This window comes from Malaclemys terrapin, chromosome 4, assembly GCF_027887155.1.
Source record: "Malaclemys terrapin pileata isolate rMalTer1 chromosome 4, rMalTer1.hap1, whole genome shotgun sequence".
NCBI lineage: Eukaryota > Metazoa > Chordata > Testudines > Emydidae > Malaclemys > Malaclemys terrapin.
In genome coordinates, this window is record NC_071508.1 from 126,233,812 (window position 1) to 126,261,318 (window position 27,507).

At 41.5% G+C, this 27,507-nt stretch overlaps 1 protein-coding gene across 7 annotated transcripts in view; it reads left to right on the forward strand.

Annotated features, from left to right (window-relative positions):
• Window positions 1-2,762: 2,762 nt before the first annotated feature.
• The window catches only part of LOC128836629 (protein TUNAR), a 41,562-nt gene continuing 16,817 nt past the window's right edge, over window positions 2,763-27,507 (forward strand). Inside the window, exons 1-5 of one of the 7 annotated variants that reach the window (XR_008444814.1) lie at window positions 3,286-3,331; window positions 3,985-4,028; window positions 10,914-11,049; window positions 11,845-12,136; window positions 22,235-22,733. Coding sequence is in view for 2 of the 7 variants with exons in the window: in XM_054027078.1 (XP_053883053.1) it covers window positions 3,304-3,331; window positions 3,985-4,028 (72 nt within the window). In the remaining 5 variants the exon portion in view is untranslated. Of the gene's footprint in view, window positions 3,332-3,984; window positions 4,029-10,813; window positions 11,050-11,844; window positions 12,137-22,234; window positions 22,734-27,507 lie in introns of those variants that run through there. The other 6 variants (XR_008444816.1, XM_054027079.1, XM_054027080.1 and 3 more) reach the window with 6 other exon arrangements.

Below are 27,507 nucleotides of genomic sequence, written 5' to 3' on the forward strand. Positions count from 1 at the left end.
TCTTCCTCAGGCCAAACCCCTTTGCTGTCAATGAGGTTTGCCTTAGCAAGGACTGTGGGATTAGCTATATCTGATGTTAAATTTTTACAGAGCGCAGCTGTAAAATGTGTGTATTGTTTTCCAGGTGAGATTCAAATTTGCAGCCTTCCACATAGCCACACAGAGTAGCTCTATACTCTACCACAACTACACGTATTGAAATGGTCACGCTTTTTTTTTTTTCTGTATATGGTGTTTGCATTGAATGTTCAGGGCTCTATCAAGCCCTGCCATGGAAAAATGCATGAAAGAACTAAAGAATCAAACTGAGTTCATACTTCTCAGGTTTTGCAAGGTTTAGTGCCATTGGAGAGACTCTGTCCCTGAAGAGTTTGCAGGGAGTTGTATGGAAGTGAGGCATTTTCCTGTGGTCCTGGAAAGGCAAGGCAAAGCAGGAAGAGGGAGAAAGGAGGAGTGCTGGTGCATGTATTTTGGGGCAGTAATGGGCAGTTTGGTGTGTCCTAGTGCTGCACGATGACACAGGAGCTAGCTAACAGAGGTCCTGGTCCAAAAGCAGGAAGCTGACTTTGATGGGATTTGGATCAGACTTTTAAGGCCAGAGTTTCAATTGCTTAAAACCAACCATCACGGCCAGATTATCCAAAGTGCTCAGCACCTACAGCTACCATTGTGACCCTGTAAGAGGATGTGGCCACCCCTCCCTGTCAATCTCAGAGGGAGGTCATGCTCCCTCATTCTCCCATCCCTAGAAAGGCAATCTGAAAGGGGGAAATTAACTGTCTCTGTCACCCAGGCCCTCTGAGCTGGGCTGGGCAATAATCAGTCTCTGGGCTCAAAGCCTCAGGCAGGGTGGAGCCCCAAACTGTGTAGGAGCTCAGGCCCTCAAGCAGGGCAGGGCACCAAACAGTCTAGGGGGCTCTGGCCCTCAGGCAGGGCCAAGTGGTAGTTGTCTCGGGGCCCAGGCCCTGACACAGGGCAGAGCACCAAACAGTCTAAGGGCTCTGGCTCGCAAGCAGGGCAGAGCAGAGCAGAAACTAGTCTAGGGTGTAATGTCCTAGCCCTGGCAGACACTAGACCAACACAGGCATCCTGGCCTTAAGTGTGGAGGCTGCTGCCCGAGAGGTGGGGTTGACAGCAGGAGGGTAGGGGGACCCAAGCCCAACCTACTCCACCAGGTCCCAGCCCATGGCTCTAACAGTGGCAGAGTGTTCCACCACTGGGTCAGCGGGGAATCCAGCCGCAACACACTGACCTGGATTCAGGCAGCAATGCAGATGGACTAGAATCATCTGTCCTTGGGCAACTTTCTATCCTCCCCTCGGGGTGTACCTGGATCTCTGCGATGTCCTCTGTTACACCAGGGTACACCACCAATGGTAATCCCAGCAGCTCTGGAATATTGGATGAGTACTTCGGGCAGCAGCAGTCCTCCTTGGCCTCCTGCTCCAGCAGCAGGGGAGAAGCATCTGTCTCCCTCAGCAGCTCCAGCCCCAACTGTGCTGTAGGGCCCACCTCTTGTACTTCCTGTCCCATCCCAACACTTCGGGCAGGGTGGGTGTGGCCTTCCTGGCCCCATCCACTGGGGGGCAGGCGGTGGTTCCTTCCTGTCAATCTCAGAGGGAGGCCACACCCCCTTGCTACAGACCCTTATGGCCACATTTTCAAAAGAACTCCGCAACACCCAGTGTGCATAGTTAAAGCCGACTTGGTGAGCATTCATATATGTTTTAATTGGTAACCAATTTTCAGCTACTTCCCAGAGATGCTGCTGGATACAGCATCTGTTCCTTAGCATTGCCTCACCTCGTCTCGTCCCCACTAAATTTGTGGAACCCACAGAATGTTTTGTGACAGGCGAGGGATGATTAGCTCCACAACTCTCCATTTGGCAGATTTTGGAAAACAACACTAAAAGGGTGATATGGAAGTCAAATTTGTGGGGTTATCCATGGTTGAAAGAGGCACCTGGACAATTTTTTAAAGCATGAAAAAGTCATCTTTTTGTCATGTTTGGATGACTTACAATTAGACAAGTGGAATTTTACCAAACTTTAAAAACAAAAAAAAACCACCCTCACCTTTAGGGTGAGAACAACCCTGGGACATTTCAGCTCCAAAGATAATTTTGTTCTGATAGTTATAAGCACCTGATAACAGGTGCTCATAGGAAAGGTTTTCCTCAGCCATAGCTCTAGTGCCATTATTTTGACACTATAACTAAATGTAGGAATGCACGTTAACTGGAGGGAAAATTAAGGATTCAGACCTCCGAGATGCAGTGTTCCCTGAACTCTCATTGCCTTTGGTGGCAGTTGAGAGTGCTCAGCACCTCACTCTACCTGGTCCAGAGACGGTCAATGTTATAGGAAATCAGGCACGTGTAATTTAGATCCATTCAAACCTTTCTATTCAATAGTCTTACAAAATGCCATAATCCCCTTTATATTGCAAGGGGGTGACCAAACTCTCATTGACTTTGATGGGAGCAGGATCAAGCCCAGTATGTTATATAAAGCCTGACTTTTCCTTGTCTCTCTCTTTCTACCTATGGTATTTGCAACAAGAGCAAAGCTGATAATTTAATAGAATTCTTTGCACACTGGCTATAATGCTAGAATTAACTGAGTAAGTACATATACTGTACTTGGCCAGAAGAGCCTGGCGTATCCAACAGATTTTTACTTTGTAAGACACATTTTGCTGTATTTGTGCTTTTTTTTCATCTCCCCCTGAGGAGTATTAACTCAAAGCAATCACAAGACACCCATCCTTGCCTGCTGCTTCCTGGGCTGCTACTTGTATCTTCATTCCTTACTGCTTCTCTAGCCATTTGAATCATCTTTTTAAACTGCCTTCTGCTCCTAAAATGATCACTCTGTCATCTGGGAAAGGCTAAACATGTAAAAGCATTTTCATTTCTGTAGCATTCACTTTCATTTACTCTCTTCTTTCTATTCAAGTCAAGCAGCACAGAGTGCTGTGTAAATAGCAAAGCCTGTACGACATCCAGTTTTGAAGTATTTTTAAAATACAGTATTGAAAAAAGAAGAGACAAACTGCAAGGAAAATGCTAAGCTGCTCCTGAGCCTGATGACGATGTAGGTATTTTGTCTTGGTTACCTGAGCAATCTCCAGAAGCTTGAATGGATTACAATAATATTCTAACAAGGCTGCAGGCATCCTCAACAGCTTTCATCTACAGAAGAAGATAAGAGATGGAAGAATGTAATTATTTCCATGTAAGCTAAATTCCAGTAGCTGACTGCCATGATAGGGAAAGCCCTGAAAACTTCGCTGTCTTAAATGTTTTCATCTCATATAAAACAAATAGGTAAGTTTTAGAGGCTTCTGTTTTAGTGTGTGAGTTTGAGTGGAAAAATGTGTCTGATATGGACGCAGATTGTGTATTATTCGAATGCTTAAATATGCAGCAGTACTTTACATGTTGTCATCTTCTGTTGGTCAGGTTATAAATCCACTCCCTATAGGTTATACAATTTATTTTGCTACATTGTCTTCCATATTCAAGAATATTAAAAGAAACTCCTAACTGATAAAGGTATTAAAGACCTGCATGCTTTTGTATATTATAACAGGTAGTTGTACTTGAAGTAGTGTTAGCTGTTAATCTAAATCTGTGCCTAAATCTTTTTTCATCACATTTCTGCTTGTAGATTGGACCTTCCTAGCTGTTTACCACACAGTTTGTTACTCTAATTAAAACAATGTTAATCATTTGATAGAATTAATAACCTATGTAGATGTGGCTTTCTGTTAAACCTTCTCTTCAGATGCTTTTGATTGAATAGCTCTTCTGAGTAAACTGTTTTCTAAACTGAACTTTCTTGTCACTTTAAATTTGATAGAAGTTCTGCATCTTGTATCATGTTTCAGCTTGCAGAAATATTATAGTAAGCAAGGAGTTTCCTAGCCCTTTATTGGGAATGTAACCAAGAAAGATAATTTTTTTTTCTTCCTTGAAAGGTCAGCTGTTCTCTTTAAATATTGTCACTGAAGCTCTTCTAAAGGTGAGACATACAGTTTCTTGGCTTTTAACAGAAAAGATACGGTTATCATGTTTAAAATATATATCTCTTTGACCATAAATCAATTGCTTGGTTAACATGCAATTAACATGGTTTCCCTGTCATCTGAGAATATTTGCTAGCTTTTAAAGCAATTATTGTTATTAATGGGGAATGTCTTAAGATGGATTTCTTTTTGCAGGAAGATATACTAAACAAGGCAGTATTGGGTTGCATTATTAATATTCATACTTTTTAAAAGGCAGTAATTATGCTTGTTTGCAGAAAGCAATTAATTTAAACTGTGTTTTGCAATTTGGCTAGGATAATTAAAACCAAGCATGCTGGCAGAGAACAATTATACATAAAAATCTATGAATAATTAGATGTATAATTGACAGAAGACAGGACTATTATCACTTTCTCCCCTGTATAATAATTTAGCAGAAGAGCATGAGAAATAGCTCTCATTAAAATCTCAACTGTAGATTAATCCATGAAAGGGATTGAGATATTAAAACAGAAAGGATTTAAGATGTGCATACACTGTGGTTAAATAATTAAAGACAGAGAGACACTAAAGGACTCAGACTGAAAAGAAGGCAAAAGAGAATAGTCAGAAAATAGGTGTGTATTTTTTTCTTCTTTCTTGTCCTTTTAAAAAAAGAAAGGAAACTGTTAAGTGTCATGGGAGTGTTTTTTGTTTGTTTGTTGACTCTGAGTGGGCCGCTGTGAATCCCTGCTCATTATTCATTTGTATATCTTTGCAAATATTCATCTGTGGACTGATAAACAGCATGGTCTCAGAAGAGACAAACAAAGGACTCAAGTCAATTTTCACAACAACTCAAGTGTATTTGCTATAAAGTTTAGTGATGGAGGATTTATTTTGATGACTTTCAGCAGAGGAATGCTCATAAGGGTACCGTCACTCTTGGCAGAAAACAATTCTGCAGGCATTAACTAATTGCTTGATGAGGCTTGCTCTTATGAAGCAAAAGAAATAGACTAGAGCTGTGGTGGGTTGGTTTTTTTGTTTTTTGTTTTTTGGTCTTGAAAAGGGAATTTTGGAAAGGAATAGTACATTTAATAGCAATGATGAGAACAGATACTTTAAAAAAATTCTTATATCGAATCTCTCAAAGTGCACTTTTTTTTCTAGTACCATTTTCCTGCAATACACTTCCCCCTGTCTTCAAAGTATTTAATAATCTTTAGGGAGTACCTTGGCTAACATGAGGTATTCAGCCCTCCAAAGAATTTATAAAGCAGCAATCAAAAGTACTAGTATTGAGGTCCCAGTTTATCAATGAAAATTCCACTTAAGTGAATGATATGAATATATAATTTTCTTTTACTTATCCCAATACTTGGGGGATACCCCAGTGAAGGAAATTTCCCCTTTTTTTTCAAAAGACTGCTATTGCTTATAAATGAATATGAAAAAGAAACACTTTTTGCCGGTCTTTTATGCTTATGTTATTAAGCAGTAATATCATTTAATACACACAAGAGAGCGTAACTAAACTTTAATAGGACTAATTTAGCTGATGCCGGTGTAATCCTTCTTTAACATACTGTAATGTTTTTTGCCCAATGGGTATATTGCCAATTCAGAAATAATGTGCATATTTATTCAGCAGCAATAACTGTTGCTCTGCTTAGCTTACTTGAGCGCTTTTCTTTACATACTGTGAATATGCTTCTGTAGGAAAGGATTTCAGGCACAGGAGCGCCCTTGAGATTCAGTGAATTCATGCATTGCATGTCCTGTCTTATTACACAGCTGTACAGCAAGATTACGGTTTTTTTCTGATGAGCTTCAGCTATAGAGAATGTGCAAATACATCATTACATCTCTTAGGCCATTCAAAGAATGGTATCTTAAACTCCTATGGTGTTTTAACATACAAATTGGACCATTTTATGTAAGCAACATGAAATGCATTACTCACTCTTTCTTCATTTGGTGTAATATGCCAACCAGTTTGGTATGAAAAAGAATACAACTAATAATAAAAGAGGGCCCAAATCTAGAAGTCAAATGGAGTTTTGCTGCTGACTTCAATGGAAGCAGTGTCAGACCCCTCCTTTTGATGCAGAAGTTTGATTCGGCGCTGCTGACCTAGAAAGATAAAATTAATCTTTCTCTTGTTAAATAAATTGCATTTTAGCACAAGATGTCACTTTTAAATCTGCTGGAATTGCAATTGAGGTGTTAGCAGTATTCCACTGATGTGTTTTGGAAGTGTTTTTGAAACAAGGATTTTCTTTTCAAAGAAAAAAACATTCATTATATGTATTTACTGCAGCAATGTGCCTGTAACACTAGTTAGATATTCTGCTATCTGTGTGCTGGGATACAGTTACTGTATAATATGCTAAATTCTGCTCTCAGTCACACCAGCGCAAATCTGGAGTATCTTCTTTAAAGCAATGGGAAAATTGCGGTTTTATACTAGTTTAAGTGAGAGTAGAATGTAGCCCAAGAAGCCTGGTTCTGCTTCCAGTTTCTCCGGTGTAAGTCCCAAATGAGTTCACCCAAGTCAATGGAGTTACACCAGTGTAAAGTCAATGTAAGTAAGATTAGAATCAGACCCATTACAACTATATTTTAGATTGAAGTGGCAAAGGTAAAAGTAAACCCATCAATTTACAGCATGAGCTGGAGACTTTTTTTTGTTTAAATCTTTTATTATACAAGTTACTTTTCAAGTTCCAGTGCAATAACATTTACTTAAAGGAAACAAGAGCATGGATCTAAAAGTAGACAGGGAAACTACAACCAATTCATAATGCTTTGCATTTTACCAGCCTGATTCTCCTCTAACTTGCGCCAGTTTTTCCCTGATGTAACTACATCAATCTTCTTGTGCACTGGCTAAATGAAAGAAGAATCTAACCTGTTACCATATGGAATGCAGATACAGATAAGAAGAACTACAATAATAATGTGCTAATTTATTTAGTACTTGCTTTGTAAAAATCTTTTATTATTTTTGTTAAATTTAGAGGTATAATGTAATATTTTATTGAACATATATTCAAAACAAAGTCAGTTATTCTTTAGATTGTTGTGAAAACAATATATTACACAGGTAAATATGACTATACATGTATATTTTTTCCATATATTCTGAAGATTTAAAAAAAAGTAACTGTACTTTTTCACATGGTCAGAGATTTTCCTGTTAATTGCTGATTGCAGTCTTCAAATGAAATCACTGAAACTCAAATATCTTAGACAGTATTTAAACTAAAAAGGCAACAAATAAATTTGGTTGGTTTTACTGCAATAGACAGAATAGTAATAGAGATATGGGATATTGAAAGGTCAAAGTTAGAAATATTTCCAGACAACTTCTTCTGATGTATGGATTACTTATTTCACATACTCTTAGTTAAAATTCAACATGTATTGTAAATTGAACATATTATTTAATACCTAATGATTTCCATGCACTCTACACACCCTTTGAAATATTCTGCAAATTATATTGTTTTTAAACAGGAAATTCAGGGAGTGAGAAATGACAACTATTTTGGCAAGACTAATTTACAAGTGGTGATGAAATGGTCTCTTTAATGTATTTAAATTTGATAATAGTTCGAATTAAGGTTGATCTTTTAGCATTCTAGGAACTGCTGGTAGGGTCAAGCAAGAATGTGGCAGGGAAGTGGATGGAATTGGAGGAGCGGCTAGGGGTTACTATGCTCAGCTTTCTCCTGCCACTCGAATCATATTATGCATGAGTGCCACTGGCATGCTGCTTGGAGGAAATCTGGAGTGAAATTGTATCCCTCTGGGGATGGGGACCCAGTAAAGATAACTGTTAGAACAAAAGTAAGGGGATAGTAATGATAATATTGAAAGGATAGAAAGTGCGGGGAAAGATAAACTAAAAGAAAGTGGAATAGGAAATGAAGCATATACTTTACCAGAGCTTCTCAATGCATAATAATACGTAGCATTTATATCCAGTGACATTCAAGACCTATGCAGCACTTTTTTGAGGGCTGAAGTGGAACTTAAGTGGTTGTGCTAGCCCTTTGCATGGGGTTACATTTTATCTGTAGTGCTTTGCATTTTCTAAATGTTATACAAACATTAACACCTCTTGTCTTTCCTCACTGAGTTTTTTTTTCTTATAATCTGAAGTCTCCCAATTCTTGCATGCCCAGTTGGAATCACCAGTTGTTGCCCTTGTTTCCATTTATAGTTATTTCATTGCATTGCTTTGTCCTTCTGCTGCCCTTCCTTGGCACCGTTGATGAAATTTGCCTCTGTGCAGAGAGCTAGCATACATTCCACTTGAACCCAGCTTCCTATAAAAAGAATGGATTTCACAGTATAGAAATAAAATACAATGTAAAGTATATAGAAATACCTGCAGCATATTGCCATTCTTCCCAAAGGCCTTGCTGTCTGCAATAAAAACAGTTAAATTCATAATGTAACTGGGTAACAAATGTGTGATGAAACGATAATAGAGCAATCACGACTGATAACTAATAGCTATTGCCAAGAACTATTATATACTCTGTATATATTGAGTTACTTTCATGCAAGCTCAATGATTTATGTGCACAAAATACTCTGGGAGACCTCCCCAGCTGTGTCTGTTCCCTGGGTTGAAATCTTTAGGATTTCCCAGACCCCATGGCACATGTTTTCTCCTCCTCCTTATACAATTCTATATTTTTCAACCTGACAATGTACTATTTGCCCAGTCTGTAGTTTTGAGACTTTAGCATGAGGTCCTCTCTGGAACTTCATAAATCATTATACAAGCTCACAATAAAGATCAGTTTCCTTTTTTCTCTCGCGCTCTGCCATTACTTCTCCATCGCCTCCTCTCTTCCGTCTGTATAAACTTTCGGTTTCTTTCAGAAAAGCAAGTGGCATGCTAAGCAGGATCAGCACAATCGCATCCCTGACTGGCAATGGATCTAATGGTTTTCCCTGGTTCTCATGCTCTTCCATTCTGTGGATCATTTTGTAGGAGAGATATTATCTCATGAAACCCCCTTTCCCCTCTCAATTCATACACATGCACCCCTATATGCACACGCTACCAACCCTACTTCCTTTCCCACTACACTTTTTGTATATTCTTATGATCTTTTGGATGACCAGAAAGAGAACCTTGGGCAGTAGATGGAAAACCACTGCCCTATAGCACTGTAGCACTTTCATTGGTGTGGGTATATATATCAGGGGGTAAAGGCCAGGGAGCAATTTAAGAACATACGGAAGTTTCAGAAAAAGTTAATGAATTATTTGCTTCAATCACCACCACAGAATATCTATGCTGTCAGACTTACTCTTATCTGGTAATAAAGATGAGGTACTATCAGAAATTGAGATGTCAAAAGAAGAGGTGCCGTGACAAATGAATAATGTGGAATTGATTATATAAATCAGTGGCCCTTAGGCGGAACACTGTGTTCAGTTCTGGTTACCCCATTTCAAAAGCTGAAACAGGGTGGGTTCAGAGACAGGCAGGGAGAATGCTAAGAGGCATGGAAAAACTCACAAAGTAATACATCAAGGCCCAGCATAACAGAGGATCCACCTCCCCCAGTCCACTAGCACAAACCTCACTGTTCTCCATAGTGTGGCCTTGTCCCCTCTCCACCAAGTAGTCGGCACTTTATGCAGCACAAAACAGGATATATGTGGTAGCTTTTCAAAAGGGAGTTTTATGTGTCCATTTATGCGGCTGCATATTCATTTTGTACTTAAGACCCTGCTCTTCCTAATTGTGTCACTTTAACTGAAATAAATAGCTGATCTAGTTTATATCTTTGATAACCATCACACGTAACACATCTGGTATAGGATTTGATGGGGCTTACAATGCCTGTAAGAGTGGGCCAAGTCATGAGGCCATTTCGTGTTTTCTCAGTCCTTACTCAGACAGTGGAAGTACTTGTCACCCTAGTATTGCTGTCCCTTCTATCTCATACTCTTCAGTCTCATGCAGAATTTTGGCCTTCCTTATTAAGGACCCAATCCTGCCGCCACATTGACAACAATGGTAATTCTTCCAAAGGAGCAGCTGCTGGAATGCCCCCTAAATGGCAACTTCCTATAGCTCGTCATTGAATTATCCAGTACTGCTGGCTTAATGCTCAAAAATTATTGGGAAAGCATTTGTGTTGTTTTAAAAACTACAAGTGAGTTAGCTCATGAAATTTTGATCAAATTAACCAGAAGATCGAATAAACCAGTGATGGAATTAAGTTGGATAGCTCTGAAATGCAAACTGTTGGAAATACATCCAGAGAACTGCAAACTCTATCTTAATTTACAAGCTCTTCTGGTCAAAGAATGTGTCTTACTCTGTGTTTGTGAAGCGTGGTGTAAATGTACATATGGTACCAGTGATTGGAAATTACAATGAAGTCCAATGAATGTGATTGCAAGAGCATGGCCTCAGCAGTCACTGCTTGGTGGATGGTCAATAGTAGAGCATATTTTGAACCTGCATGCAACTATAATGATGAAAGTTTCATTGCTTTAACTAAATGTTTTGCAACATGCATATAGAGCCAGAGGATTAATTCGGCTTTGCTTTTCAATGGAGTGCTGTAATTTAGCTGCTCCTTTGTCCCTCCCACCCCAGTTCATCCATTTCTCCCTGTGCATGGATCGGTTTTCCTTTGCCAAGCCAGCCCTCCTGACCTAGAGTGCCCCTGTCCAGTGCAGCTCCCCTGGGGGCTGTAGAGCCAGAGGAATCCCCTTTTGCAGCAGCAGCAACATCACTGTCAGCATGAAGCAGGGCTATTCATCTGAGTCCTGTCAGTGCAGCATGAAAGGAAGGAGGGCAAGTGGCAACCCACATCCTCTCCCCCCTGCATTAATGTGGGCTTTTTCCTTTCCAGTGGAAAAATTTGCCAAGGTTTCCTGCAGGGCAACTGAACATACAAGTGCGGAGAGGTGGAAGTAGGAGAGAGACAGAAACCAAAACCTCTGGATCTTCGTCTTCTCGGTGCTGCTACTGCTGAGGCTGTGGTGAAGGTATCAGTGTGACTCCCCAGAGTTAGTTGCCCAGCAACTACAATCAATTAATATGCTTTGCAGAAGGTACAGGGGAAGCCCAAGCTGCTGCCAACGAGAAGATGGGAGGCTCAGGGTGGTTCAGGATCCCACTCAACCCCCTCCACCCCATAACCCCTTAGCCATTGTCCTTTATCCGTTCTCTTTTCCCTACTAGGTTGACCAGATGTCCCGATTTTATAGGGACAGTCCCAATTTTGGTGGCTTTTTCTTATATAGGCTCCTATTACCTCTCACCCCCTGTCCTGGTTTTTTACACTGGCTATCTGGTCACCCTATTCCCTACAGTGATTTAGTATATAGATGCCCATGGAACTTCAGGCATGATATCTCCTAAACTCTCCTCATCTTTAGGGGCTTTGCTTTTATACTTAATGCATTCCTTTATTTACTTCTTTATTTTTGCCAAGAATTCTCCAAATAGAATTTCTAATACCCACGCTAGTTGGGAAAGAAAACGGGTGGCTGATGTCTTGGTAAGATGGTTTCAAAGATTCCTTAAGATTACAAGGGTTGTTTGGTAGTGCAGCAATAATGAATATGCACCATGTGGGAATCAGGAAAGTTTGGTTTTGATTGGTTTGGTTTATTATACAGTAACCAGCTCTCCCTACATGAAGAGATCAAATAGATCATATTGCTTACTGTGAAACATATATATAGAGAGGGCGAGAATACATTATTTTTTCTTTGCATAGTAATTTCAGGGCTTCAGTAAGGTGTTTTCTTTCTTTCCCTCCCCCTTTTTCTTTGGAGTCCCTCTGACACCACATATCTGGGAATGAAGAACTTCTCAGAGCTGATTGGAAATGGCATTGCTGCGCTGAAACTTAACTGGAGGAAATACATCTCCCGAAGAAGAAAATATAATGCACTTTAAGGATCTGACTTCTGGTGAAAAATTCAAGCCTAGAGAAAACTTGTCCGCTTTATTAAGAAGAATGGGTTGGACAATCTTCTTCAATTCCAAAGGATATCTGAACGCCATGCTGAGCTTAATCTCTGCAGCATGCTCTGTGCTTCTCTTCTCCTCCTGATGCACTGCATGGTAAGGCCTTTTCCTTCCTTATCAGTAACACTCTTGGTATGCTGAGAGTTAAAAACAAAAGGAAAAAAAGAATGTTTTATAACCTGGTTATTTTCAGGAGTAGGAATCCTGCTCACTACTGCAGTTCTCACTGACGTTTTCTTTCTTATGTCCAAGTGTGTGTGTGTTGTCAATTGTGCATTGAAATGGGTTTCAAGAGATTTGTTTGTTTGTAAAAATTTCCAGACTAAAGTTGCCATTTAAGAGTCTTTCTTGACATTTTTCCAAGGGTGTGGGGGTGTTTGTGCAGGGTGAAATATGCCATATCTTTCCAGTACTTCAGCTGTGTTTGACCATACAGTACTGACAGAAGACAAAAACAGGAGGTTAAAAGGGAAAAAAAACCCAAAACACAACTATATGACCAGTTTCTAACAAGTATTAGTTAAGTAAGTAAAAGCTATAGCAGGGTTTTGAAACAAATGCCATTTTTTAAATGCAAGATTGTAGGGATGATAGATTCTCCTCATTTTATTCCCTGTGGGCAAAGAAATGTAAAGTGCACAATTGTGCATACACAGATGCTGGGATTAACATATGGAGTGTATGGAAATGCTGTGCTTTTAAACATTTCATAAGGTTAGAAATAAGTAGCTTGACTAGTGCTATAAAATTACTGTTGTAAAATTAATTCATAGAAAAGCTCTATGTGCAAATTGTTTCATAGGAAATTATTTTTGTCATGTGTTAATGAAATTGTTGACACTGATTGCAAATGGGTACATTACTTCTTACGAGGCTGTTATGAGGCTTAGTTCATCTTCAATTGTAAAGTGCTTTGAGATCATTAGGTGGATCTTTAGAGGACTGCATGTGGTGTTACTGATCAGCTATTTGACCTGCTAATAATGCTAAAGTCAGGAAATCACCAAGCAGAGCAGAAATCACAATCCCTGGGAAGGGAAGTGCAGTTCAGTTCTTCATAAAACACAATTCCCTTGGATCTTCGTTCTGAAAATCAGGACAAGATTAAGAGGTGAAAGTACTCATGGGCATGTTATTTCCCTGAAGGATGTTGTGTGAGTAGGGAACATGCTCTGTCCTTCTCCACACTGGTTGGCCACTGAGGTTTGGGAAAGACGGAGTGGCCACATCTGGAGAAGGGAACTGTAAAAAGGATCTCAGGCTGCTCTCGTTTAAATCAATGGCAAAAGAAAAAACAACAACCTTGATTTCAATGGGAGTAGGTGGATGTGGATGTGCTTGGCAGATTTCATGTGACTCAACAATATAACTGGAATGGAGGGTGATGGTTTCCTAGCAACAGCTCTAAAAGTCAGAAAGGCTCCAAAGATCCAGCCTAGGCCAAGTGATGCCAGGATAGTTATGAACAAGGCTGAAGACTTAAAAATCTGACAGATTTGCTAAGTCTCACCAGTACAGAGGACGGCACCCTTCTCATTTTGGATCAAATTTTAAGGCAGATCTTAACACACCTCACTCTTTTATGATGAAGAATTTTACAAGGTTTGTTTCAGAGAGACCCTGCAACTATCACTCATTTAAATTTTCACAACTGGAGGTAGCCCAGATCATCAGAGCACATTCCTGAAGTCTGACAGTACTCAAGAGAACTTACATTGATTACAGAAGCAAGGGTTGGGCTCCAAATATGCACATACAATGAAGTAGATTTTCCTATATTTTTCTATTTAAAATGTACTGAGAACAGGGGTCATAACTAAGAAATCATTTAAAATGGGAAAAATGCAACTGCTATGCTCTGTCTTGCAATCCTCACTCTGGCAAGAAGTTCTTATTTACATAAGTAGCCCCTCTAACTACTCATGTGAAGAAAGGTTGCAGTATTGGACTCTAAATATGGGTCTAATCTTACAAATTCTTACTCATGTCAGTAATTCAGTTGTAATCAATGGGACAACTTGTGAGTAAATCAGTAAAGGTTTTGTAATATCAGGCTCTTTTGTTTGTCATGGCAACAGAATTATTAAGCTTTGGGCATAATTTGAGTTTCAGTTCTTAACAAAGTCATTCTTTTGCCCACATAAACAGATTTTTCAAAGATTTTCAGCTTTCTTTTTTCAATGAAGCACTGATTGTATTCAATAAAATTTCCTCTTATTCTTGGTCTAGAATTATGAGCAAAAAAAGTTTTCTTATTTGAATAATTAACTGCCTTATTTATTGTCGTGATACTACTGAAGATATTAGTGAGGATTATTATGGATTTCCACTGCAGTCCATCAAGAAAAAGTGCACCTATTAAAAGTTGTACCTGAGATCTGTATAAGAACATGGCATTATTAAACATAAGTCGGTTCTATATGTTTTCCAGTAAGTTAAATGTATTAATATCTTATTTATATTTAATAATTAGTTGTTCACTAGACCCTTGCATATATTTTATCTGTAGGGTATGGAAATATAACAATAATTATAATTATAGTTGCATACAGAATAAGTATGTGCATTGAAACACATATATTAAACAGAGCATATACTTTTTCACATTTTATTTTACATGCTTATAGGAATATGTATTGTTAGTATAATTATTATAAAACAATTATTACTTGGTTCTAACTGGCAAGGAGTGGGACATTTCCAGAATACAAAGAGTACAATAAAAAGTTGGTATTCAGTTATGCTGTAAAAATTTGGGGAGAAAATCAAATGTTAGACTATATGCGGAAATCAACCTTTAAAATGTATTATATACCAAATGTCAACACTTTAGCGGGACTATTTTTTTTTTATTCCTAAAATAACGATAAGACATATAATTAACAAGACTAGGTTTGATCATATTGTATTTGTAGTTGTAAGGACATACACTACTTTGACACAGAAGCTTTTATACATAATACTGAAATCTTCAGTCATTTTTTCTGAAGTTCTGCTATCAGTTGGTGTTTGTTACTGAGATTTAGAACACACTGTCTACAGTGCCATGTCTACAGTGCCATTTCATCCATTTACTTTAAGGCCGTTGCACAGGGGCTGTATTTAGCTCACCATCTTACTATGTATTCTAAAGTTGATGAAATCTACAATCTTAAACAATATGGGTTTGATTCTGCAAAGACAACTTCAATTAGTACCTATGCATGTAATTGATTCCATGGACTTTCATGGGATTACTCATTGGACCCTGCATTAATGGAGCTGTGATCCATATGTTGGAACTATTTTGTATACTTACTGCATCTGTTATATTCAAGAGGTATATACTTAATAATAGAACACATATCCGATTTCTATGTATGGAATGTCTTTCCCAGACCAGGTCACCCCCACAGTCGTCATTTAAGTCCCTCTAAAAAGCTATTTCTTCCACAAAGCCAACAAAAAATAATGAGGCTATGACTTACTTTTGTATGAACAGGAAAAAATATCCACGCAAAGTTATCCCAACCTCTGGATTAGAAAACTGTAATTTTCATCCCACCGTAAATTACAGTATTTGAACGTGTTTGTCCCAAATCAGGACAAAGAGTTCTTTGCAGGGAAGGATTGTCTTTAGCTTTTTGTATTGTACACCACTGAGTACATCATCTGCATTAAAGAAATATTAATGATACTGAATAGCAGCCAATATCTATTTTAGGTCTGAGGGAGACATACATTATTGTTACCATTAATTATTTTTATTATAGTAGTGCCTAGAGTCTCCAATCACGTGTAGGACCCCCTTGTGCTAGGAGCGCTACAAACACACAGTAAGAAACAGTCCCTGCAGCAAAGAATTTACAGTCTTAAATAGACAAGACAAACAAAGGGTGAGAGAAAGGAAGTATCACCACAAGACCACCCCTCCTTTCATTAATTTTCCTCTCAATGATTTGCATTCAGACTTTTAGATTAATAATTTTAGTGGGTTTTTTTAGGTAGCAGATATGAAAGGGAATTGCTGATATATACTTGTAGTGTTGGAATAAATATGTCCCAGGTATTTTAGATCTCTCCTAAAGCATTCCTTTTAAATATAAATGCTAATTCTGTAATTGATTTACTATATATGGGAGTTAGGTCCTAGATTCAGTGGAGAATTTGCAAATAGAAAAATCCTATGTGGGCTTTATCAGTATGGGGGGGGGGAGGCTATGTGGGGGAGAGAGAGAGGAGAAACATCCAGTTGTGAAATGAAAAGCCTGCCCATTTATTATCAGGAATTTGTACAGGACATTATTAATACAGTACTTGTGCACAAAATGGTGGCACGGAGAATATGACAAATAAGAGATGTTTTTAATAACCTCATTGAGACTCCTCTATCCAAAGTAATCTTTCAGATTTTTTTTTCCTTTATCAAAAGGAAAAAAATAAATGGTGTGACTAAAAACAACTTGATAGCAAAAATACATCAGAGACTGAAGAAAAAACACTTTGTCATCTTAATACCATACAATAAAAATATTTTATCTATGGTGGGAAAAGTTCTCTGTAAATATGTCAGAGTTTTGGAAATAATTCCACAGCCATATATCCCTGAAAGCATAAAGGCATGTGCCAACCTGAGTGAATGGGGATACAGCTCCATGTGTGACTTAGCTACAGAAGAAGGAGAATGTTATTCTTATCCACATTACCTAGACATGAATGAATTAGGAGGGGGAAAGTTAATTAAAAGTAACTTTCTAGCTGGAAATCACACACACTGAATGTATGTGAGTATTTTGTTCCTGAGAAGTATTAAGTAGAGCTATGGAAACATGCACTGACAGGACAATCACACTCTTTTGCCATTCCTAATTAGTTTACTGTGGAAGAGAATATAAAAGAATGTCTGAATCCAGAATGCTCCTTTTAAAAGTCTGATTATTTAGCAGAGCAGAGATATTTGATCCAAAATATTATTCTCTGTGTTTAATGCATGGAGCTCAGGGCTGAAAATAAGGATACTGGTATTCTATTCTCACCTTGAATAGTGCCATGCCACGTCACCTTGGGCCAGTCACTTAATATTGCCTCAGTTTCCCCATCTGTAAAATGGAGATAATAAGACTTACTATAATTACCCTAAAAGGAGTTACGAAAGACCTATCCAGTTAAATTTAGTAAAATTTTCAGAAGTCCTTGGATGTAAAGTTCTATAAAAGTGCTAAGTATTAACATTCAGCCCAGTTGATGGAAATAGGACCAAAGTTGAGCAGTTGAGGTACAAGGTGGATGTTAAGTGACTGTGGGATAAGAAGAAGAAATCTGAAGAACAACCAGACAATCAAGACAAATAATAAGATCTTAATTAAGAAGATCAGTAGTTAAGAGGCCTGTAGAAAAGTTAGTGGACTTTTAGATAATAAAAGGTTGTAGAGACGTTAAATGATGTATTAATCTTTACCACAGAGCAGGATGGAGAAATACCTGTCACAGGATTACTCCTTAAAGACAAAGCACATAGATGAGTCTGATATGAGAGGGGGCCACACCAGCATGAACTTTGTAAAAGTAAATCATGCCTCTACAGGGCTACCCGGAGGATGCAGGGGGGCCTGGGGCAAAGCGGGGGAGCGGACATACTCACCAGGCGGAGCTCTGAGTCTGCGGTGGTGGCGGCGGCGGGTCCTTCAGTTGCTCCGCGTCTTCGGCAGCACTGAAGGACCAGCTGCCAAAATGCCACTGAAGACCCAGAGTAACTGAAGGGCCCCCCCCGCTGAAATGCCTCCAAAGACACAGACCGCCGCCGGGTAAGTAAAAAGGTGCCTTTAGCCAGGAAAGGGATTCTTGGCCAGGGCTCGTGGGGCCCGGGCCTGGGATAAAGTGCCCCACTTGCCCTGTGCCTCTATAACTTGATGCATGCCTAAGTCAGTAAAGAAAATGATGTATTGTGCATTCTTAAGACTCCTGACACTTTAAATCAGATTCAGTAGAACCTTATTTCATAAGTCATCCCATAAAAATCAGTTGGACTGTTCGTGGAGTAAAGTGCTACTAACCCAGAGTAAAAGTATCAGAAACTATCCCTGATGAAAAATTGTATCAGGACCAAGTTTGATGCTTGAAAACAAAACCACATTTAAGTTTGTGGAATGCAAATGTCAAGACAATGTATTTTTTCATGTGTACCTAAATCAAAAAACAATTAATAGATTTTGTTCAAGATTTCAGAGTAGCTCTGTGCAGTAGGAGATTTTGAGAGCATTTGTTAAAAAATACTAGAAATAATGGCTTTTAATGGAATACTTAGCTTGAACTTTATTATACTGTTGCTTCCATGATGCTAAAAAGAAACACATCCTGTTCCCTATCCCCATATACTGAAGATCAAAACAGTAGCCAAAAGGTCATCCATTCCACTGCTGTCCTTTCTATTTTGTTTCCATGCACCGATGTTTCCAAGGCTAGGACACGCCATATTAAAGGGTGGGCATTGCATCAAAGTGCACTATGGCTTCGTACAGATGGATGCATTCTTTAAACTCAGCAACATTTGACAGTGTACATTGTAACTGCTCCTTTGGAACCATTATAAAGTATTGTTACTTCTTAATATGAAATTTTTAACAGCTTCTTTGACATGTGTTATAACACATGCTTAGAGCACTACAGGATATCTTGTCATTGGAAACACCCCATAGGATGAATAGTGTTAGTGACTTAGTGCAGTTGAGCTTATGGAAGTAGACTTGGTCAGTCCCGTCTGATCCTACTTATGAGGTACCAAAAATCCTGTATATGGCTATGCATTGTATTATTAGCTGGTTTCCTTTCCCAAAAGGAATTTTCCCCCCTGTGATTAATTCTGTAGTGCATTTTAGCATACAGTGGACTAATTAAAGTCCTCATTGACTTCAGTGGTGTTGCACCTGTGCACAGAGAACAGCATTTAGGCCAGTATATTTCGTGTAAGATGATTGCTATTAATTTTAACAATGAAAATATAGAAGTGGAGCAGTGTAATGAGCAGAGATGTCTTGAACACCTGTATTTGACTGATTCAGTTGGAGTGAAATTCACCCGGGTACAGAGGAACCATGCAAAGCTCCTTTCACTTAAGCCCTATTGTGGAATTGTGTGTGTGTGGGGGGGGGGGGCCTGCGTGTGTGGTAGGCAGACCATCCTGCATGTGAAGGCTTCCGTACCCTGTGTGCCATGGTGGTGGTTTCCACACTACTCTGAATTGGCACAGTTAGGATAGACTGGATCTGCACTTATGTAGTCCCAGTGGCCCAAATTCCCTGAATAGAGATCTTGGTGGTTCAGCAACTGCAATTCTAGCACAGTTTTCTTTCCCATGGCCTGGAGGTAGCAGGATGAATTCCATGTCCCTCCTCTGCTTATAAGTTACCTTTATAAGAGCTGAGGTACTCGGCATTTCTGAAAGTCAGGCTACCAACCTCTATGTGAGTCAGTTTCCTCATCTATAAAATGGGGCTAATAAATCTTAATGACCTGTCCCAAACTGAGGCTTAGTCAGTTAATGCTTGTAAAAATGCTAAGTATCCTGATAAAGGGTCAGACCCTGCATCACTTGATGGCTCTTTCTCCAGTAGGGGACAAGATGTTGCGAGTTGTTCACTGACATAGCTCTGTTGGCTTCAGTGGAGTTATGCCAGCTTATACCAGCTGAGGATCTGGCTCTAACTCCTTAGTTTATCTATAGCAGATGCAGTGCAAATAAGCAGCAATGCTATTTCTTTCCCATAGTACATAATAAAAACTGGATGTAGATTTATGTTAGAGTTAGTCTGTGCTATAAGAGGAAGCCTGCTATTTTCTGCTAGAGAAGAATGTTGTCAAAACAGCTTGTCCCTACAAATGACTGTTTTTGCCTATACAAAAAGGTTTACCTCAAAAGTTAATCACTCTATACAACTTGATGCTCATTGCAATGCTTCCGGTTTAAAGTAACATATCAAGCCATGATGTTCCCAGTGTGAAGGAACTTTCTAAGTAGGTTTTAATCATAATGCCTTTGATTTTCAGTAGTTGGCATGTATCTCTAGCTGACTCGTGCTGTTGAGCTTCACATGGAGAACAAAGTAGGTTGAGGGAAGAAATTCAATCTCCCACCTTCTCTCTGTCTGTGGACAGGGAGCCTGTGGACTAGGAAACCAGCTATTCCCTCTTCAGGCTTTATATGCATGGATTTAAAACTGCTGGGTTGGACTTCAGTGGGAGTTTTACTGAGGCCTGGTCTACACTAGGCGTTTATGTCGAAGTTAGCGCTGTTACATCGAATTAACCCTGCACCCGTCCACACCGCGAAGGTATTTAGTTCGATATAGAGGTCTCTTTAATTCGACTTCTGTACTCCTCCCCGACGAGGGGAGTAGCGCTAAATTCGACATGGCCATGTCGAATTAGGCTAGGTGTGGATGGAAATCGACGCTAATAGCTCCGGGAGCTATCCCACAGTGCACCACTCTGTTGACACTCTGGACAGCAGTACGAGCTCGGATGCTCTGAACAGCCACACAGGAAAAGCCCCGGGAAAATTTGAATTTGAATTCCTTTTCCTGTCTGGCCAGTTTGAATCTCATTTCCTGTCTGGACATTGTGGCGAGCTCAGCAGCACTGGCAATGATGCAGAGCTCTCCAGCAGTGATGGCCGTGCAATCTCAGAATAGAAAGAGGGCCCCAGCATGGACTGATCGGGAAGTCTTGGATCTCATCGCTGTGTGGGGTGATGAGTCCGTGCTTTCCGAGCTGCGCTCCAAGAAACGGAATGCAAAGATCTACGAGAAGATCTCTAAAGACATGTCAGAGAGAGGATACAGCCGGGATGCAACGCAGTGCCGCGTGAAAATCAAGGAGCTGAGACAAGGCTACCAGAAGACCAAAGAGGCAAACGGACGCTCCGGATCCCATCCCCAGACATCCCGTTTCTACGAGGCACTGCATTCCATCCTAGGTGCGGCCGCCACCACTACCCCACCAGTGACCGTGGACTCTGAGGATGGGATATTGTCCACGGCCGGATCCTCGGACATGTTAGCGGACGGGGAAGATGAGGAAGGAGAAGAGGTGGACGAGGCAGTCGACAGCACTCACAACGCTGATTTCCCCGACAGCCAGGATCTCTTCATCACCCTTACAGAGATCCCCTACCAACCGTCCCCAGCCGTTACCCCGGACACAGAATCTGGGGAAGGATCAGCCAGTAAGTGTTGTAAACATCTAAACATTTATTTTTAACAGAACAGGAATATTAACAATTAAAAAAATGGGTTTCTCATAATTAGTTTGCCCTAGGCGCTTAACGGTTCAGTCATGGGCAGTGCAACTATTGAAAACAAAATCTAGCAATGTCCAGTTTTGCATGATTGTCCTGCCCAAGCCGCTCTACTGTTTAGTCACTGCTACAGCAGCTAGAGTAAAATGCGGTCTATATGTCCGGGGATGGAGCAGAAATCCTCCTGTGACATCTCGAGGATGCTCTCCTGGAGGTAATTGGAAATCCGTTGCATTAGGTTCCTGGGGAGAGCGGCCTTATTGGGTCCTCCGTAGTACGACACGTTGCCGCGCCACGAGACAAGCAAGTTCTCGGGAATCATTGCTCTGCACAGCAGGGCGGCATACGGCCCTGGTCTTTGGAGGCTTTCCCGGAGCATTCTCTCTTTCTCGCTGTCAGAGATCCTCATGAGGGTGATGTCGCTCATGGTGACCTGCTTTGAATGAGGTAGGGGAATGTTAGTGTTGGGACTGCTTTACCGTTCCTTTACAGAACTGTAACCGCTGGTTTGCAGCCACGCGGTGGAGGCGGGAGAGGGGCAGCCGAAAGGGATCGTTCCCGGGGACAGCCGCGAGGGTGTGGGACAGGAGCAGAGTTCCTGCTTGCCGGATTGCTGGCAGCAGGGACCGACATTGATTTCAATGTGAAATGAGGCCATTGCTAATATTAAAGTTTTAAGCTGCCACGAGTCTACGGCTTACCATGTCTGCCTGCAACAGAAATTCCGTTGTCCTGACACGCTTCTCAAATGTGCTGTGCAAGACCCCAGGCACTGAATGCGAAGGCCGAGAATTCGACCTTGTGCTGAGTGCGCATGTGATAGGTGCTGTGCATGGTCTTGTTCACAGAGAAAGACTATGTTCTTTGTTCACAACTACATTTATCTTTCTGAGGAATTCACTCCCTTTTTCCCATTCCCACAGCCCCATCTGCGACTGTCTCACAACCTAGCCTGGCATCACACTCCCAGAGGCTAGCGAGGATTAGGCATAGGAAGAAGAGGACACGGGAGGACATGTTCTCAGAGCTTATGGCCTGCTCCCGAGCCCAGGCAGCACAGCAGACCCAGTGGCGGGAGAACTTGTCCCAAATGCAGCAAGCAAACATGGATCGGGAGGAGAGGTGGCGGCAGGAAGACCAGCAGGCGACTCAAACCCTGCTTGGACTACTGAGGGAGCAAACGGACACGCTCCGGCGCCTTGTGGATGTTCTGCAGGAACGGAGGCAGGAGGACAGAGCCCCACTGCAGTCCATCTCTAACCGCCCTCCCCCGCCACCAAGTCCCATACCCCCCTCACCCAAAGTGCACAGAAGGAGAGGCAGCAGAGTCCACGCAAACTCTCACTCCACCCCTGCAGAGAGCTCTAGTAGCAGAAGGCTCTCATTCCCCAAAATTTGACAAGTTCTTTCCTTCCCGCCTGACACAAGCCCCCGTCCAAGTTTCACCTCCCAGTTCCATGTGTAGTTGATAATAAAAAATATGTTTCTGTTAACTAATGTTTCCATCATGTTCTTTTGGAGGAGGGGGGGAAAGGGGGATGGTAATTGGACAGGACAGTCACCTTTGGCAGGGTACATAGGCGGGGGCAGGTACAGCAGCAGGGCACATACACAGTGCAGTGACTAGTTGCCCTGGTCAGTCTGGGAGGTGGTTTTCATGTTCTGTAGTGGGGGGTGGGTTGCTCTGTGACTTTGTGGCGGGGGAGGGCAGTTACAGATCTTAAGCGGCGGTCCTTATGCAGGATCACAGAGCCACACAGCAGGAGATCTGTAACCGTCCTCCCCCTGCCACAAAGTCACATAGCCCCCCATACACACAGTCCCGATCAGGAGGGGTGACAGGCTCCGTTGAAAGAACCAGCCCACCACAGCGGATCCTGTCAATCCTTGAGTTTAGAAGCTTTCTTTGCGTCACTACACTACACCCGCTCCGCACCACAATCCGCGTCCCAGTTTTAAAAAATTCCCGCGAAAACAGTAGTAAAGAAAACGGTGTTCATTAACAAAGTAGAACTGATTTTATTTCGAAACGTGTGTTGGAAGGGGGGGAGAAGGGGGTATGTAACTGGAGAGGATAGTCAACATTAACTGGGTAAAGAAACGGGGGCAGGTTCGGCTTCTCTGTACATAAACTTTACAGTCACAGGTTACCCTGCTCACTCAGGAACCTAGCTTTCAAAGCCTCCTGGATGCACAGCGCATCCCGCTGGTCTCTTCTAATCGCCCGGCTGTCTGGCTGTGCGTAATCAGAAGCCAGGCTATTTTCCTCAACCTCCCACCCCGCCATAAAGGTCTCCCCCTTGCTCTCACAGAGATTGTGGAGCACACAGCAAGCTGCTATAACAATGGGGATATTGGTTTCGCTGAGATCACAGCAAGTCAGCAAGCTTCTCCATCTCCCCTTGAGACGGCCAAAAGCACACTCCACCACCATTCTGCACTTGCTCAGCCGGTAGTTGAAGAGTTCTTTTTCACTGTCCAGGGCGCCAGTATAGGGCTTCATGAGCCAGGGCATTAGCGGGTAGGCTGGGTCCCCGAGGATGACTATAGGCATCTCCACATCCCCAACAGTTATTTTGTGGTCCGGGAAGTAAATACCTTTCTGCAGCCGTCTAAACAGACCAGAGTTCCTGAAAACACGAGCGTCATGAATCTTGCCCGGCCATCCGACGTAGATGTTGGTAAAACGTCCCCTGTGGTCCACCAGTGCTTGCAGCACCATGGAAAAGTAGCCCTTTCTGTTAATGTACTGGCTGGCCTGGTGGTCCGGTGCCAGGATAGGGATGTGAGTTCCATCTATGGCCCCACCGCAGTTTGGGAATCCCATCGCTGCGAAGCCATCTATGATCGCCTCCACGTTTCCCAGGGTCACTACCTTTGGCAGCAGTACATCAACGATTGCCTTGGCTACTTGCATCACAACAACCCCCACAGTAGATTTGCCCACCCCAAACTGGTTCGCGACTGACCGGTAGCTGTCTGGCGTTGCAAGCTTCCAGAGGGCTATGGCCACTCGCTTCTGGACAGTCAGGGCTACTCGCATCCGGGTGTCATTGCGCTTCAGGGCAGGGGACAGCAACTCACAAAGTTCCAGGAAAGTTCCCTTCCGCATGCGAAAGTTTCGCAGCCACTGGGATTCATCCCAGACCTGCAGCACTATGCGGTCCCACCACTCAGTGCTTGTTTCCCGTGCCCAGAATCGCCGTTCCACGGCATCAACATGACCCATTGCGACCGTGATGTCCTCGGCGCTGGGTCCCCTGCTTTCTGAGAGGTCTGTGCTACTCTCAGACTTCAGGCCATCACCGCGGTGACGTAGCCTCCTTGCCTGACTTATCTGCATCTGCCTCAGGGAAAGGTGTATGATAAGCTGCGAGGCGTTGAGAGCGGCCACAACTGCAGCGATGGTCGCAGTGTGCTCCATGCTCGCAGTGCTGTGGCGTCCGCGCTGTCACTGACTAGAAAAGTGCGCGAACTGATTTCCCGCCGGCGCTTTCAGGGAGGGAGGGCGGGAGTGATGGACGGATGACGACAGTTACCCAAAAGCACCCTGGACACATTTTTTTTTACCCAGAAGGCATTTGCGGCTCCACCCAGAATTCCAATGGGCAGCGGGGACTCCGGGAACTGTGGGATAGCTGCCCACAGTGCACAGCTTCCAATGTCGACGCTTTCCCCATTAGTGTGGACTCACAAAGTCGAATTACTGTCCTTAGTGTGGACACACACGTTCGACTTTGCAATATCGATTCCAAAAATTCGATTTAAGTAAAATCGAACTACTCTCGTAGTGTAGACAAGGCCTGAGTGACTGGCCCAAGTATAACCGCTGACTCAGTGGTATATCTGTGATTAAAAACTCAGGGAGCTTCTAGCTTCTAGTCTCGTCCTCAGCACAGTGAACCACAATTATTATTATTATTAATTACTTGTATAACACTAGCACCAACTGAGATTGGAGCCCCACCATGGTAGGCACTGTACAAACACACAGGAAGAAACCCCCCCCTGCAATTACGGTCTATAAATAAATGCCACCTCCATAAAAAATACTAAATCTGACTAAGCAAATTAATAACCAGAATTTTAAAAAGACAGGCAACAAGACAAGCAACAGCAGGATTCACTGGCTGTGTTTATTAACATTTAATAAATATCATGTCCAGTCATTATCCTTAGCATGAATTACACATTGATTTTTTTTTTTTTTTGGTGAAAATGTTTGTCTCATTCATTCTCTATGATGCTTCTCTTGGCATGTGTTTCCTGCTTTTTTGTGACAATGTTCACTGTTGTCTCTGCAAGAATAGGTGTAGTGGTTCTTTAATCAGTAATCAGGAATGTAGGTGGAGGGATGGAGCTGGGGAAAGGCTCTACGCAGAAACTGAATGCTGAATCAGAGAGGGACAGATTGTAACTTTCAGGATATTACTGTTTTCTTTATACTTATGAAGTTATTTGTTTAGTTTTAGAAGAAGGGGACTCTGTCATGTGACAATAGTAAGAGTAACAGAAAGTCTCCTCTGTGCTATCATACAAAGTGATTCAATGTTAGGGCCATTTCCACAGGACTAACAAGTTTAAGCTGAAAATTTTGGTGGCTATTTTTGAAATTTAAAAATAAGTCATTTCTTGTTTTTGGTGTAATCTCTGATCTCAGTGACTTCTGCTTGTAGGGCCAGATCCAATTCCCATTGGAGTCAATGGGAACTTTGCCTCTGATTTCAACAACGGCTGGATCAGGCTTCTGGTAGGTTTCATACACAAGCGAACAGCACTAGACTGGTGGGGCTGCATACCAGTTGCTAAAAAGAATATCTGTAGAATGTAGAACAACATATTTCTTTGCCTGAAACTCCCTCCCTGTTCCTGAATTTTTCGGAGCTTTATGTGTTATACACTGAGGACCTTAGTAAAGATTCAGGTGTCAGACATACTTCAGTATATCAAGGACTTGATTAGGCATTTCTTGTGTATATATAAGAATTCCCATTGATGTTAGCGAGTAATCAAGGAATGCTAGGCCAGTCCATAAGTGTATATGTGTGATGTTCAATATGCTTCTCTTCCCCCTCCCCCCCACTCTCAAGGCCTGCTCGCAGTTACGCACCTTCGTTGGGCACCATTCCACAATGGGGGGGAGGGGAGTGGAATTGATAAAAAGGCATTTCGCATTCTCTGCCATAAAATGACTATATTTCTACATCTGTGTCAATTATAAACAACGGCAGATTGGGTCAGCCAACATATTTTGTAGGTTTCACTTGCATTGTTTATTGTATTGTGAATGCTACAAAAAAGTTCAGTAAAACTGAAAAATAAAATAAAAGAAATTAAAATTAAAAAAAAAATGAAGCTGAAACAGCTGTAAATCTTCCTTAGCTGGAGGCTGATGCAGCCAGTGGGATTCTAGTTTGATGTTTTTGACAGCTAAAAGAAATAGAAAAGCAAAAAATTAACAATTACAAGTTAGGACAGAAAACAGAATGAAGGTAGCACAGAGATATAGTTGAAGGGGGTGAGGGGGGCATGGCTTTTGATAGATGACAATGTGCCTTTTACAAAGAGGTGTTTGTAGAGCACTTATTCTTCAAATCTCAAATTTTCTTGGTACTAATTGCCACCTAGCAGGAGTGAGGAAGAAGGAGCATGTACCTGGCTATGGTGAAAATCATGTACTGGAATAAAATGTCTGACACTTGTGCACAGGATCTCCCCAACAGTGCATACTCTGTGGAGAGGAGTGTTTGTAATTGGGGGAATTCATTTAAACAGAAATAATAATAAATAATTAATATAATATCTAGCTTGTATATAGCACTTTTCATCAGTAGGTCTCAGTGCTTTCTCAGAACCATAATATTTTGCTCCATACTGATGTAGATCAAAGAGTCTTAATCAGTTTCACAAACATTAATGAGCCTCAACACCTGACAGAGAAGTCCACGATCGAGATGGCACTCAATGCCATCTCTGATGACTCCTAACCTTGTGCATTAGCCACAAGACCATCCATGTGCATACTAAAGGCAAACACGTATGCTTTTCGGCAATATTTTCTTGAGTCCCAGGGACTGTAAGGCTAGTTAAGCCATTTCCAGAGAGGAGATGACTTCATCAGCAGGAGGGATGTCACTTAACTTCAATGGAAGAAATTTAAGAAGGATCGTGCAGTGGCCCTCACCAGCAGCACATC